Source organism: Falco cherrug, chromosome 9 (genome assembly GCF_023634085.1).
Source record: "Falco cherrug isolate bFalChe1 chromosome 9, bFalChe1.pri, whole genome shotgun sequence".
In the NCBI taxonomy this organism is placed as follows: Eukaryota; Metazoa; Chordata; class Aves; order Falconiformes; family Falconidae; genus Falco; species Falco cherrug.
The window spans coordinates 18140239-18156253 of NC_073705.1; the positions used below are offsets into that span (position 1 = coordinate 18140239).

The 16015-nt window shown below is 43.8% G+C and overlaps 1 protein-coding gene across 13 annotated transcripts in view; it reads right to left on the minus strand.

The window, feature by feature from the left end:
• SORBS1 (sorbin and SH3 domain containing 1) overlaps nucleotides 1–16015 on the minus strand; it is a 222133-nt gene that overhangs the window by 43367 nt on the left and 162751 nt on the right. For all 13 annotated transcript variants that reach the window (XM_055719727.1, XM_055719731.1, XM_055719729.1 and 10 more), the window contains 7 exons: nucleotides 15605–15976; nucleotides 12516–12663; nucleotides 7411–7440; nucleotides 3668–3843; nucleotides 2745–2808; nucleotides 1563–1637; nucleotides 1166–1228 (listed from right to left, as the gene is read on the minus strand). In XM_055719727.1, coding sequence (XP_055575702.1) covers nucleotides 1166–1228; nucleotides 1563–1637; nucleotides 2745–2808; nucleotides 3668–3843; nucleotides 7411–7440; nucleotides 12516–12663; nucleotides 15605–15976 — 928 coding nt within the window. The remainder of the gene's footprint in view (nucleotides 1–1165; nucleotides 1229–1562; nucleotides 1638–2744; nucleotides 2809–3667; nucleotides 3844–7410; nucleotides 7441–12515; nucleotides 12664–15604; nucleotides 15977–16015) is intronic.

Genomic DNA, 16015 nt, shown 5'->3' on the forward strand with positions numbered 1-16015 from the left:
TTTACTCTGCATTATGATTTGTAAGACAGGACCCTTCACCTACAGGTTTCTCCAAGAAATGAGCCAATCTCTCAGACACCCGTATGACACTAGCCCACATGCATTTTAACAGTGAAATGCACCTTGCATCTCCTAGTGGGTTCTGAGCACCTCAGCCAGAACCCATATTGTATGCTTTCTTCTTACACACTACCCACCAGGCATTCAATGTAAACACTGAATGAAATGGTTAATTAATAGTCTCACCAGGGCTGGCTTGAGGCACTGGCTAAGTAGGCAAGCTCCTAAATTGCAGGATCTAAAGTGATACCAAAGCACCAAGTCAACAAGGCTGTCACCACCAACAAATTCCCAGTCAGGAAACGTCTGTATGTCCGATGTGCACAGTGGATTCCATGTTTCTCATGTATCGGTGTTTTCATGCATATGCACACAGTTACACGATTATCACTGCAATAGCTGCTATTTCACCATTCCCGAAACACGACTGTAAAGGATTCTGGTTTGTACATGGAAGTTCAAAGGAATCTGCCGAGTACACGAAGAGGATACGGTGAAGACAATGTTATTTTAAGTTGTCAGATGTGCTGATGAGCCTGTCAAACTCTGTCCTTGCCTAGATATGCCAAGTGCACCTAAGGCCAGCCCTGAACCTTTGTTACTGAGTTATATTTATTTTAAAAGATTACATTTGAGGGACTGATCCAAAACCCACTGAAGCAGGCATCCTTTTTACCAACAGACTTTAGTGGCATTTTGGGTCTGGCCCCAATACTGTGTTAATAGTCAAAACCAGAAGTAAATAATTAAAGAAACTAATTGATCTGAAAGGGGGGTGGAAGAAATCTCAGTTAAACCACATCTTTACGTGTAAGTCAGCATTCTAGGCATGTTAAATAATCACTGCACACACATGGCTAAATACAACTGATAAGCGCATAAAACCAAGCAAACCCCACGTCCGTAGCGTTAGTTAAATACTAGTTACAAAGCCAGAGGAGCACCGCAAAGCCAAAAAGGCATCATACAGTCCAGGCAATGCTTAGAGTGCAGCAAATCATTATGAGGCAGCAAAATGCTCAGCAACTAGAAAAAACTCCAGGAAGAAAATAAATGGATAAGGCAGCATTTGTGCAGAAAAATATATACGGTCCTTTATTATTACCTTCAGATATAGGACTAGGAGTAGACGCAGGAAACTGGTATGTAGGAGAATAAGGATTGTCTTCTGCAGCAGAGAAAAGCAGTGGATTTTGAGACTATCCACAGTGAAGTGGAGGTTCTGCTTCATCCCCCAATTTCCTATCACCATATGATTTTATTGCCTACTTTAATGATACTACAGTAAATGGCATCATACTTTAAAAAAAGATTAATGGATTAGCAAAGATTTAGTTATTTTATGCATCACACAAGAAGATAAACTGGGCATAACTGAATTTCCAGCCAGTGTAACATATGGGTAAGGAAATCTAGAACCTGGATCTAGTTACTATTAGGGTGCTATAGTATAGTTAACTCAAAGCACAAGACAACAGATACTCTGACTAAACTTCTGGTACCTTCAGTTTTTTGCTGGATTTCAGGAAGTTCAGGAAATATGTAGGTAGGGCAATAAGGGTTTTCTTCAGGAGTGTCTAAGGAGAGGAACATGATTGGCAAAAAAGATCAGAGAGGACAGATTTAAAGGGGAAGGAGGGCGAGACAAGAACCCATACAAGCTGACTGTAGAACAGCCCTTCTCCTGCTGATGTTCTAGCACGACACAAGGTTGGTGCCTCTGCTCGTTGCTGCCTGGCGTGTCTGCGGGACAGCCTGCAAGCCCAGGGGACCAAACTAATTCTCCTCCTTCTGAAGCACTCGCTCTGGCTGAGCTGAAGAACCTCTGTTAGGAGCACTGGGATTAGGAAACAGCTCAACTCCTTCTCATCCCATCCAACACAAGACAGCATCTATGTGCGCATAAAGCTCATCACGACAGCACCTGCAGCAGCAAAGACAGCTCCAGCTGTGCATGCTCTGTGTTTTATTATTAAGCGCAGTTCTGAATGGCATCTGCCTGCACATCAGGCTCTTTAGAGGGTTCAGTTTGCAAATGCTACTGCAGCCATTTCTCTCCCAGAAGAAGGAACGTGAGTGTATCAGCAGCCAGGCACAGAAGTGCCCTGAAGCAGGAGATCCCCTGGGTGCACCACTACATTTTCAAGTGCTCATCACAACTTCAGGTTTTGAAAGGAGAAAATCTGAGGTTTTGAAAAAGCAGAGTTCAGATTCTGAACCCACCAAAAATCAATGGGAACCTCTTCACTAGTCTTGGCAAGCTTTAAATCAAGCTTTGTTATGTTTCAGAGCATAAAAAGCCTTGTGCATGGAGCAGTTTCAGTGATAACCTGCTGTCCTTTAACAGGGCAGGGGGGCTTAGCTGCTGAAACTGGAGTTCAGGGATCTGTTTTCTCTAACAATGGAATTATTAGCAGCTTTCTGATCTTAAATAGTACTCCTGATTTCATGAGGGCACTGCAGTTCACCTTCCAGAACAACCCAGGCCCTTCTTTGGACTTCACTGTTCTCTCACCTTTGACTTCAGAGATTTCAAATAGATTGGTGGAGTTCTGTGGTGCAGAGTAAATACTAGTTAACATAAACCACTTATTAACATCTAATACAATTCTTCACAAGAATGAAATAAAAATATCATTAAAGTGGTCTTTTAAAGTAAATAAAAAACATTTGTGTTACAGTACCTCTATTTAGCTTGTGAATCTGTTTGAACATCGTCTTGTACCAGTCCTTCGATCTGTCTGTATTCTATTGGAAAAATAAATATACACATAAATAATCACAATGTTAATTCCATCAGCCTTTCAAAGTTCTTGTGAATCTTCTAGTAATGAAAAAGGTTTACACTCTGCTATGTGAGGGCTATATGAAATGAATACTTTGAAATATGAGTGATTTTGCTCAGATATATAAATCTCATGCATAATGAAACTACAGGCTTCACTCTAGTTATTACTAATGTGCAAGCTTTGAGGGGTAGGTTGCAACCTGTGCAGGACTGTAGATTGTGTGGAAGGTTTTGTGTATTAATCTGATTTGACATCTAAAAGTAGACACCTTGCCTATTTCAGTCATACATCCTGATTTCCTAAGTATTCAATGGACAGTTAAGAAACATTTAGCATTCAAGTCACTCCAGACACTAGTTGTAAGAACAAGTTAATAATGCTTTTTATTATGATTTCCCCTCCCTCAACACGGAATGAACTTAAACATGTTGTATAAAAGAGATATCTGCCTTTGAGGTGGCTAAAATGAGACAAAACTCTCCCTTAGCTGCTAGCTGTCAATGAAACAGAATAGAAAACAATATTCTCAAATACGATGAAGATATATATAAATTTTTAATTTTTTCCCCCTGAGGCAGCTGAAACAGGTTGTTGATAGCAAATGGAAACATTAATAACAAAATACATTGGATTTCAACATGTTATATTTATATATATATATATATATATATATATAAATAATATATAAAATACATTGGAATTCTAGCTTTCCTTAAACCTCTGCCATCTCTGGAGCTTTAGTGAATTCCCTGAGCATTAAGGTAGGCAGCATCTGGCTCAGGTTTTGTGCATCGACCACACGCTCAGTGTTGTCTTACCCTCAGCGGAATGCCAATGTCATCGACGGAGGTATCAGCCATGTGCTGAGGGCTCCTGACGATGCTTCTCTTCTCCTCCATTGCCTTCCTCTCACTCGGCACTGCCTCCTGAACCGGCTTGTCCCGTATGAGCGCTGAATCAACTTTATCAGAAACTACTCTGTCTGGCACTGAATCTGGAAATGACAATGGAGGATTCTTATCCCATCCCAGCATTTCACCACATCGCCCTATTCCACTCTTTTAAGGCAAAACTCCTAGCAAGTAGTTGATGAGACAGACTGTGTCACTGCTAGCTGCGGTTAGCACCTGGACTGAAGGGAATCTACCGAGAGGTAGTTTGATGCCAGCCAAAGCAGGCTGGCAGCTCTCAGGGAGCTACCTTCACACACATCAGGACAGTCTCAGCTGTCATATAAGAAAATGGAAAATATCATTTCAAGGACTGTTTGGGGGTTCGGTTTCTGTGTCTTTTTGACTAATTTGTGACTCTGCAACTTCATTCTTCATCAAAAAGCATAAATGATATGGTCTCCTAGACACCTTTTTCTGCTAAAAATTTCAACCTAACGGAGCATCCTATGGGGCATCACTTTTTAACAGCCTACTCTCGCATGCCTGACGATGCCACTCATTACAGTCAGTATATGATGCTTCCGATTCATTTCTGTGCCCTATCCAGAGTTTGTAAACAACAAATTCCACTGATGTTTAAGCATACGTATGTCTCCTCTTGCACACGAGTCTGCATGAAGCAATTAAAAACAAGTAATTGCTTCAGACTGCCTTGCTTCTGCCTAGAATTCCTTGATGCTGCATGACTGACACCCACACGTAGCAGCAGGCACCATCAGCAGCCAAGATGTCAAGGGAGCTCGTGTTGCTCTGAAGCTCTACCATGCTCTGGAGAGCTGCAGTGCAGCAACCCTTAGGCTCTGCTGAGGACTTTCTCGGTCTGGATTTTCTGGAGAGGAAACATCTGTGATTTTACAGTCTGCCTCATCAAGACTTTGCCAAGTCCTATCCTTTTTATGTCACTGCATGCACTGAAAAAAGAGAGAGAGAGAGATATGTTTATTCACATGCACATCACCATACTGCCCAAAGCGATTAAATGTGCAGAGAACCAAGAGGGGCAGTTAGCAGAGGAAAGGCTCATGCGTAACAAACCATCGGTCTGTTGGTACCTTGAGCAAACACAATTCTGCCCTGCAAAACTCAGTACGTGAATGATTTGCATTTGAGTGGTTGGTTTGAAATTACCATCAAACTTTAAGTCTTCCTCCTCTAAGAAAAAAATGAAATCATGTTCATAAATGTTCAAAATGGGGCAAAGCACCTATCAAATCCTTGTTTAGCATTTGCATCCTATTTCTGCTCCATGTGGATGTGTGTGCACTGTCTTTTGGTCCTTTCGTGTCCCTGGCATACAGGGCTCTCCGTTTCATAGGAAGTATTTGGTCCTTTTCTGTTCCTAAACTCCTCACTAAGCCTCCAGGAACAGAGCACGGAAAGAGCAACTGAAACTAGAGCATTCTTCCATGACCTTGAAGAGCAAAAGGAAGTGGGGTTTTTGGATGCGAAGAGGATGCAAACTTTACAAAAGGTCACAGCTTTCCTCCATTATTTATCATTGTCATTGCTAATGTTGCAACTCCTGAGCTTCTGGTCTAGAAAAGTCATTATTTTTTGCAGGCTAAAGAATCCGATGCCACAGAAGGTCACAAAGTCCTTCTGTGACAGGGCACATATTATTTCTCTTTGATTCTCTAGCTCCCTGCACTGTGAAAGTGGTTGGCTGCTCGCCAGGTAGACCCCATCTGAAACTATGATGGATAACACTCAAAATACCCAATACAGACATAAACAACAGGGTAAACATATCACAATCTAATTTCCCAGTGCCACAGCCATGATCTAAGCAAAATCTTTATTTTGATGCTGTAGCAAAAAATAAAACCCACTTTCTGTCCTGTGCCAGTCACCTCTTAACCATGAATTCACACCTTATAATAACTTGAAAGCTTGGGAGCTATCTAGTGTGGCATAGCCAGGGGGAAAATCTGCCAGTCAGCTAAATGTATTTTGAAGGAGTTTCCAAAATATTTTTCAGAGTGCACTTAGAACTGGTTGAAGGTGCTGGACTGACAATGCTGGGGATGGGAAAGGCCTGTCTGACAGCCCGAGCTGTACCGGGGCAAGCCCCCCATGCTCCCTGCCAGGTAAGTCCTCTGAGGTCCGTGGGACCCAGCCAGGAGGAGCTGAACCGCCGGCCCCGGTGTGGTGCTCAGTGACAGTGCACACAGACCCCTGCTGTGGGGGTGTCTCACAGCAGGCAGAACTGCTGCAGGCATTTCTCACCACAGATTTCCGACAGTACCCTGCAACTTGGAGAACAGAGTCAATCATTTAGGTTGGAAGAGACCTGTAAGATCGTCAGGTCCAACTGTTACCCCAGCACTGCCAAGGCCACCACTAACTTGTGTCCCCCAGCACCGCATCTACATGTGTTTTAAACACCCCCAGGGCCGGTGACTGCACCCCCTCCCTGGGCAGCCTGGTCCACACTCGGCCACCCCTTTCCGTGGGGACATTTTCCCCAATACCCAACCTAAACCTGCCCTGGCGCAGCTTGAGGCCGTTCCCTCTTGTCCTGGCCCTTGTTCCTTGGGAGAAGACACCCCCCACCACCACCTACAGCCCCTATCAGGCAGCTGTAGATAACAGCTAAACGTCACACTGACTTATTTGCCCTGCAGCTCCAAGGATTTCAAGAGTTTATGGAGTTATGTACTGGCCTTTGAGGTATTTAAAAATCAGAGCACCAAATCTGGTGCCTGCCCACCCAAATAAGCAGACTGCCCCAGCCAGCTCCCTCCATGGCACCCAAGCCATCCTTTTGCAAGTGCAGCAGCGACACACACGTTGCACAGCAAGACAGTGTTACTGCTGTGACCAAGAGGACATAAAAAGCGTGTATATTTATATATTACACTATTTATTAATATTGTGATATTTCAAGGGTTTAGGCACTCTCTGTGACTCTCTTCTCTCCCCACCTCTCCGTTTACCCCACCAAGGCCATAAACAAAGAAGAACAGGTAAGCAGTGTGCATGCGCTGTTCCTGTAACACCCGCCGCAGAGTGAGCTACTTCTGCTTGGGGTGCAGGGGGGGAAAGATGACCAGGAAAACAACTTGCTCTTCTTTCAAGGAGAGACTCCCACACCCATGGCAAGAGCAAGGTGGCAGCACACGTGCATACTTGCACACTACAATTTTATCATTCAGTTCCTCACATCTGGCACAAATAGTTCTGTTCTTGGAGTCATGTAAATACTGATTTTTATTTCTTTTCCTCTCCCCTCACTACAAGCAAGACTAACTCTAACGGTTGTGTAGAGGAATGTGAGAATAATGCCCGAAGGGAATAAACCTAAAGGCTCCAAAGGCAGCCCCAAAGTCAACTAGAACAACCAAACTGTATGTAAATCTTATGAGTTAGGAGGAACAGACCAGTAATTCGGGTTTTGGCATATTAACATGAGGCCACAGGTAGCATTAGGAGAAAATACTGAAATCAAACATTCAGTGACCTGGACTAAGCCAGGACGAATATTTATACTAATTCGTTTGCAGTTCCTGGGAAGTGTGTTTGCTAAAGGTGCTCCAGAAGCTAACAAAGCAGCGGCTTTGCTCCAGCAGAGGCAGCAGCAGGGGGGTAGCAGACCTTTCACATCATACCTGCCAGGCTACTAAGCCTTTTTTGCTGTTCTGTGGTAAAGGAAGAAACAAAACAAAAAGAAATACAGAACAAATGGGTGAGACATAAACAGCAAGTGCTCTGGTGCTGCATTTCTGACAGGCAAGAAATACACAGTAGACAGAACGGCAGCAGCTGCTGGAGAGAATCTGTTTTCAAATACTCTGCCAAAGTGACAGCCCACAGTCCCTTCTCCACACAGCGGCCTCATGGAATAATACAAATCTCATGATGCAGTGACTGATACGTTTGCAAAGAACATTTTTATGTTTGGTTGTGGGGTTTTTTTCTTGGCATCAGAGAATGAAAAAAGCTGGACAGGAGACTATTTGAAAAACAGTAAAGACTCAGAAACAACTTGATGACTAACTTTGTTACCATTAGCATGAAGTACATTTTGAAACAATAATGCTGCAGCATTTTGAAGCGATATAGGAAAGGATTGAGTTGTCGGTGCTTGCTGAGTCTCATCAGGCACCACCGAGGCATGGATTCAATGATCTGTGCACAGACACAGCTTGGTTAAGGCTTTGATTCTCAGAACGGTCCTTCTTGGTTTAGAGCCTTTCATTACTGAGTTCCCAGACTGGGATATCTGTGGTCTCTTCCAGTGTGTTTGACCCTAAAGTTGATGCTTACACTGTTTCCTAAAGGGATGCCCAAATGACTCGTCCAAGTCATGGCTGGGAATGAACCAGGAATTCTTAGCTCTCCGTTCTCTGCTCTTTCTACTCCTTAGCAATTCATTCTTTCATTTAAAGCAAAAAAGCCGTTTGAAAATAATTAGCTACTTTACTGACATACAAAATACACTCTTGAAAGCTCACATTGTTAATGCAAAGATTCCAAAAATTTAATATATTAATCACACCTGTTATATATTCATAATAAATTATGCCATGCAATGCCTGCCAGGGGGATAACTGCACTTTGGGACAGCAGGGGACACTGGCCAGGGAAGTCTGTGGTAGGTAACGATCCTCCAGGTGTACGCTGCTGGTTAGCAGAACCCATCCTCGCTAGATATTTGTACTAAGGGGATCATCTCAGCCAGGAAGACTGATACTTCTCACTTCGCGCAGCTCCCTCACCGGTATCTGTAAGCTTCATTCCTTGCCCTCGGCCCCTCTGCTCTGCTAACGGCCCATGGTGAGCAGCTCACACACGTTACGCTCCCGCCACAGCTACCAGCAGGGGAAAGAAACCCCTGTGTGCAACGGGCGAGAGGGAGGGTGAGCGATCTGGACCTGAAGAGCTGCAGGCCTCACCCTTCTGGGCTGGCCAGCAAGAGCAGCCTGCTGTATTATGAGAAAGGACATGAGTGAGGATGGGCTCAGCTTCAGGCATCCCGTTCACAGAGGAGAACTGCGTTCAGCTCACACACAAGAGCGTGTGGTTCAGAGTCGATGCTTGAGAGCTCCTTCCTATCTCTTCTTCCACAGGGGAGAGAATATCATGGATGAATAGACTTTCCATGAAAAATAATAAAAAAAGAATAAGTGCTTTTGACAAGAAGAAAAGTTTTCCTTTTCACTGACATCTCTGAACAGGAAAGCGAGCTGCTGATGGATAGGAGCAGAAGGAACAGGAGGTGCCTGCTGCTCCCCTCACCGCCCCACCAGAGCCAGCCTGCAGCCCCAGGCATGCACTGCTCCGGCTTTCACGCTGATCCTGTGTGCCGGGACCGCAAGGGCCAGGAACTTGTACCCTTCTCAGAGAAAGGGTCAAGCAGAGGAATATAAGTGCTGGCAACCTTGAAGGAATGATTACAGGTGCCTTCAGAATTCCCAGAGGAGGAAGCACTGGAGGATACCAAGACTTGAAACCAGTAACAGAAGGGGAAGAGGAAACAAGTACTTGAGTACGCTTTTGGTGCAAAATAAAGGTGTCAAAAAGAAAATCAAGACGCCAAATAGATATGAAAGGAAGAAATGCTTACTTTGGTGCTAGGAAAGAGAAAGAGGATCTGAAATTACTTGTATCTAAGCATAAATCTTATTCAGTTGGTACTACTGAAATCCAGTAGAAAATATTCTGAGGTCTCTCATCACAACTTACTAAGATCAAGCCGACAGAAAAAGCATATGGTGTGGTTTCTGCACTTCAAATGGCCATTACCTGTTTCTAAATCTCCGATAACTCCAAATCAAAGGGTCTTACGTGCTTACAGATTAATGAACTAGCAGATAAAGCATAAAATAGGACAGTAGGTGATGTCTGCCACAACAGTTGCTCCAGAGAATAAGATAACCAGCTCCTTAAAAAGCAATCAATAATCCACTGAGGAGAAAGAAAAGCACATTATCCATCTGGAGGACTAAAACTACTGGAGATCTCAGACTGCCAGCATTAAAATAACCTTGAAAATTCTAATTCAGAGGGTATTTCATAGCATGCAAGAGAAATTTCTATTAAACTTCATCTTGACATGAAGGAATTTATTTCAGCACAAATCACGATTAACCATTCAGGGGAAGGTGGATCATAACTAGTAACAATTATATGCCATCAGACCAGTTTTGAATATAAAAGGTTCATAAAGATGAAATCAAATATGAATCATGTCAGCCAGGACAGAAATTTAATAGATAACTGAGATCTGAGAACCATTTAAAAAGTTCAAGTTAGGACAAAGAAATCTTAATGCTATCCTGGGATAAAGCCTCGATAGGAATGGAAGCATAAGGAACCATAAGAAACCCCCAACACATAAAAAGATGGAAAATTAAGAAAATTTATACCTATGAGTAGGTAACACATGCTGGGAAATGAAAGAAAATTGCAGTGGAAGTAAAAGAATTAACAGAATGTCTCAGACTCAAAAGTCGGTTTTAAGGTACATGAATAATAAACAAAAACCTAGCAATGATCTAGTTATTCTACCGAATAAGCACAGTGGAACTGTGTTCATAAGAGTGCAGAGAAGATGACACATCTGAGTACTATTTCCATTCTGCATTTGGAAAAAAGAAAAAGAAAAAAGTTTGATGTCCTACTGCCTGATGGAGAAATACTTTACACTTCAATGGTAATTAAGGACTATGCCGAATGACAACAACTGAGGTCAGACGCTTGAAAATTAGCACGTTCACACAGAGTGTATTGAAGTGTTTTTGAGCAGTTTCCTGCTCTAAAGCAGTTATGGAGAGGGCAGCTCACTGGACCATTAACATTCATCCTCAGTATGTCTTGGAATACACAGGAAACTCCACAGGACAAGGAAGAAAGCAAATGTTGTGACAGCCTTTGAAAAGCATCAGCATGATGGTTGGGGCATCAGCATGATAGCTCGGGCATCTGTCTGTCAAGTCAACAACAATGCCAGGAACAAAATATTGTAACGACTTATACGAGATTTTATTAATAAATACATAGTATGACACGCAATGTCAGTCAATACAGATCTATGACTAAGATGCCTTGTCAAACCAGTTCAATATGATTCTTGAAAATTATAAGCTTTACTAATAAAAACTGAAAAACACGCATTAGAATGAGATACTTCACAACTCGTTCAAGTTGCTTATCAGGCAAGATCTATATCACAGTCAACAAAAATGTGATGAAAGAAGGCTCTTCAATCTATCAGATACTGTGTCATGAGTGCTAATTGTCAGAGGCAAGACAGATGCAGACAGGACAAATTCTTAACTGTGAAGGTAATCAGCACACAGAACAATGTGGCATCAGTTGCCTTGGAGCCTGTGGGTGGATCATCATATATATCACATACAGATGCAACTATCGTGCTCTTACAATCTACAGAGATAAAATATCCTCGTGTGGTACAGGTTACAGATTGAATGCAAGAAACAACCAAAAGAGTATCCTACCTCAAGAAACTTAACAAAAAGCTTTGAGACAAAAAAAGGCTGCCTCACATACTATTTTCTCCTCTTGAAGCAGTTGAGGAATCCAGATACCCTCATTCAAACGCACATAAGCCAAGCTGCTCCAGATGCTGGCAAAAAGGAAGAGATAACCCCTACAATCAGCTGGGCTACAGTGAGGATGCTATCTTCAGGGTCAAAGACTGGAGTCCATTTCAAAAAGGCACTGTAAAAAAACCAACCCATGAGGGGCTGCAAAGGAGCACGTCAGTGCACACCTGTGCACACAGTATGAGGAGCACAGGCCTTACCTCTGTTTTCTGATTTTATTTTCTTTTTTTCTTTGCAAAAAGTTGTAGCATTGTAGGTTTGAATCTGCCTGCCCTCGAGTTTCCAGAGTCCACTGGAAACCAAGGCAAATTGGACTGCATCTGTGTGGCTCTTTGTGAGCCAGTCTTTAGTGATGCACAATGGAACTGGGAGCTGGGGTAATGCCAGCCATCAGGAGAACTAAAAAGGAGAAGTAAAGTTTCCCTCTGATGCCAGAGGTAAAGAGATGAAACTATCCACTCAGAAGAGCTGCTGTGAGGCAGAGAAAGGCTTAGATCAGTAAACACAGGAGTGCTCAAACAAGGCTGTTTTGTTCATACACAAATCCAGAGCTTGAGGACTGCTGCAGTACGAGTTTGAGTCGATCCAATTACGGACAGAGGAACAAATCGCCGAGCTCACGCTTACGAGCAAAGGGGTTAGTTACTACTGGGTGAACTGCTGAGAATTCAGAGGTCACATCTCCCCACAGTAATTGAAAACACAGCTGCTCTGCTTTCACACTGCAGGAGCTGAGAACATATCCCCTTTTCCAAGGAGGGAGAACCTAAGGCAAGCTACCTTGCTCCTACCGACAGACAGATGTGAGCATCCACCCTTTCCCACCGTAACAGGAATCCTGATGAGGGATAAGAACTTACCCTATAATAACTTACTCGTATGCCCAGAGCCCAGTTATAAGCCTCTCCCCCAACCTAGAGTGGCTTCTCCACAGGTTTTAATTAGGAAAAAGTAGGCATCATCCCATGCCTCTAACCTCTTACTTGCCTGTTGTGTGCTCCAGTCACTACAACTTTCTGGAGGCAGCTTTGTTAGCTCTTAGTAGTCTGGACTTAATCACCCACAGCACACACATTCTCCAGTTCCTCATAGCGTAACAGGTTGCTCACCCTGAGCCACAAATATCTATACGCAAGTCTCCTTACCTCGATTGTGCTGCAAGAGGACAATAGTGGGATTGACAATTGTGGTAGAGGGATAGGCAGAGGAAGACTTGTTGATTGAAGTGAAGGAGGTTGGATAATCAGTGCCAGCGCCAGGCTGGGGCACCTCATTTAGCACAGAACCTGGGTCCTAAAAAGGAGAGCAACACGTCATTAGCAGCATGCAGAAGGCTGCTACACTGGCAAAATCTAGGGTGGCGTGCAAAAAACCCAACAACAACAAAACCCCATTTTAAGCTGAATGAGAAGCATAATCACAGCAAATTTTAGTAAAAAAGGCACAAGCATGAGCATTACCCTGCTCCTTGTACATACCCTGCTTGTTGTTAATGCAATTAGTTTGCTAAGGCAGTACTATAATTATTTGGTGTTGGGTTTCACAACTCCAACCCCAAAAGGAGGCACTAAATTAATCTGGCAGACGCTCTGGATCAAACACAGGGTACCAGAAATGAGCAAATCTTGTTGGGGGCAAGACACAGACATCTTTCCCCTGACAGATACAGACACAAACTTTTTTTTAAAAGTATTCCTTTCATAGCAAGAAGTCAGACATGCAAAATTCATGCAATTCTGGAGTGAAACGTTATTACTGCAGCTGGTTTGATAAGGAAGGTCTGAGGAATAAGGTTAGCACCATCACTCAGGAGACAGTGTGACACCTACCTCGTTAAAATAATGAAATAAAAACCAAAACCACCCAAAACTGATAGAAGGTAAGAAGTAGGAGTCTAGCAAGGAAGATACTCAACATGGCTTTGCTGCTGGAGAACCAACAGCAAGCCGCTCTTGCTCCTCTAAGGCACCCAGCTCCATTATTTGCTTATTTCAAACCCACCTCTGGTATCACCACAGCCCTGGAGGTTCTGTGCAAACACCGGCTGTGGCAGGAGGGAGACTTTGGGTCATCTTTGAAAAGTCTCAGTCCAGGGGTGCCAGGCTTTTGTTGGCAGTAAGGGGAAGAGATAAAGAAGGGACGATGACTAAGACTGTGTGTGCCAGTTTAGGCTGAGATTTTTTAAGCTTCTTAAGGAATTTGGACACACAATTACCATTAATGGGGAACGAGCATCCAAACAGAGCACGGAACAGCATACCAGATGCCTGCACTCCTGTTACTCCACTGTCAGACTAAAATGCTGCAGGGCTCTGGCCCGCAAAATGGAGCTGAGCATTCAGGAGGATTTTCATTGCTGTAAAAAACCTGAATATGCACAGAATATTGCCTCAGAAGAATCCCTACTTCTGGCTCTTCTGGCCAAATGCAATTCTGTGCCCTTCATATCCACCAGTGCCTAGGGAAAGGACGTACAAGATCAGGCAGGGGGCTGAACAGGGGCTGGAGCAAGGCGAGGCACCAGCACCGAGAGATAAATCATACTGAGAACTGGCCATTATCAGAACAAGCACCTACAAGTCTCTCCAACCGAGAGGGGAATCAGGGAAGAACAACCCTGTTCTGCTGGATGGAGGGGATCTTGCTCCAAGCAGCATCTCAGCAGGCCACAGACATTCCATGAGGACAGAAAAGAATCAATGGTCTTCAGAAACAGATGTCCCTGAGGGAAGCCCCAGCCCCGTTTTGCTGGCTGTGATAATATTCCAAACAACACAATTTAGGAAAAGGAGTGGGAGTCAGGCAGAAGTATGAGAGAGTTGGGTTTGAGCTTCACTTGAGAACTGAACTATAAAGAAACCCTCAGAGCAGAAGGATGTCAGATCAGGATAGGCTCAGCAGCTCCAGCTAAGTCACCAAAGCGGGTGGGCAAAGACCATTTAAATCATTGTGGAAAATGGCTCTGTGACTATGCGACTTAAGTCAATGCACCCAGAAGTGTTTCAAAATTCTCATCTCATGAAAATCACCTACAACATAATTTCTACTACTCTACAATTTGGCTGCCTGCTGAATTTTTCTGGAGCCTGCAGCTAGGCTCCATCAAAAACCCATATACAAACCACCAATTTCAACAAAAGCAGAAATGCCAATGCTGAGAACTTTTGAAGGTACTATGGAATCATTTAGGTTGGAAAAGACCTTTAAGATCATCAGGTCCAACCACTAAACCAGCATTGCCACGGCCATCGCTAAACCACGTCCCTAAACGCCACATCTATGCATTTTTTTTCAACGCTTCCAGGGTTGGGTTTTTTTCCTTGCTCCCCAAAGCCTGTTTGACAGACCCCTGCAAAGGCAGAGAAAGCATCACCATGAGAGGAGAGGGTTCTGCTGAACTTACTTGTCCTTTACAAGCAACCCTATAAAGAAACACGGTGGTTGTACGACTTCCAGTACAAGGAGGGTCAGGTACTTTTTGCCTCCTCTGCAACTTTAACTTGGAGCTACTTTTCCTCCTTGTCCCTGAGGACTTCCTAAAACAGGTGATGAACTCATAAAGAAACAAAACCTGACCCAAGAACACTAAGTTAAAACTGTTGCGGATTTAATTCTTCAAAATTTTCCAAACACAAGCAATTCCAAACTGAAAAGACACCCTCCCCCTCATCTATCCCACAGCACCTACATACCTGGAAGCTCAGTAACTGGTATTACCGCTTGTAGGTCACTGGATACTGGCAGCAATCTTATACTGATTTCAGCAGGGATTTGTGTAAAGACCATAAGGTCTTGTGGCTCCAAGCGGAACAGAAAGTCAGCCCTAACCTTAAACTGGTCTGCTGTTGCTGCTTTAAATGTTACTCAAACACAATTAAGAATGCTATTAAAAGAGCCTGAAGAGATCAGTTAGTTGCAGCTATTCTACTTATACAGAATTCATTACTCTGAGCAAATCCCGTGAAGACTCTTAAGGTGTGCATCACCTAGCAGAACGGGCACAAAGGGAGACAGTCAAATACTGCTGTGAGAAGTGAATAGAAATTTCAAAGCTGCACAAGGCAGGCAACACGCATGCACTAGCACAGGACGTAAACAAGGTTTCAGTTGTCATGCTGCTGGCAGGGAGTGAGTCATCACTCCTCTCTCAAGTTTAGTATTGCAAGGAGAAAATAATTTTAATCTGGGAATACAAATTTAGGAAAAGGGCGAGGAGGGTACTTGGCAAGCTTACTGTACGTGAGATGACTCCAGTGATTTCAGGCTTCAAGCCCCTGTGCAAAGCCCCCGTGACTGGAGGGACAAGTGAAGGTGGTGATGAGAAGAATGGCAGTTTCGGGTAAACAGAGGGTAATGTGCCAGATGCAGAGGGTGCTTGGTTATGGTGGGAACCCCTCTGGAGATGTGGGGGAATGAAATCGTCTAGAGTCGGGAAAGTCAAGGGTGAGCCAGGAGGAACAGTCTCAGGGGATATGGAGCCTTGCCCGAAAGGAACCAGAGGTGGTGGTGGAGTGCTGGAGCTGCCTTCTTGTTGTCTTTCTGGATTAACCTGCAGGAGGGGGACTACTATAACCCCAGGCTGAGCTGTGGTGGTGGCAGTGGCATCCTGTAGGAAACAAGGTGTTGTTATGCAATGGGGGAGATC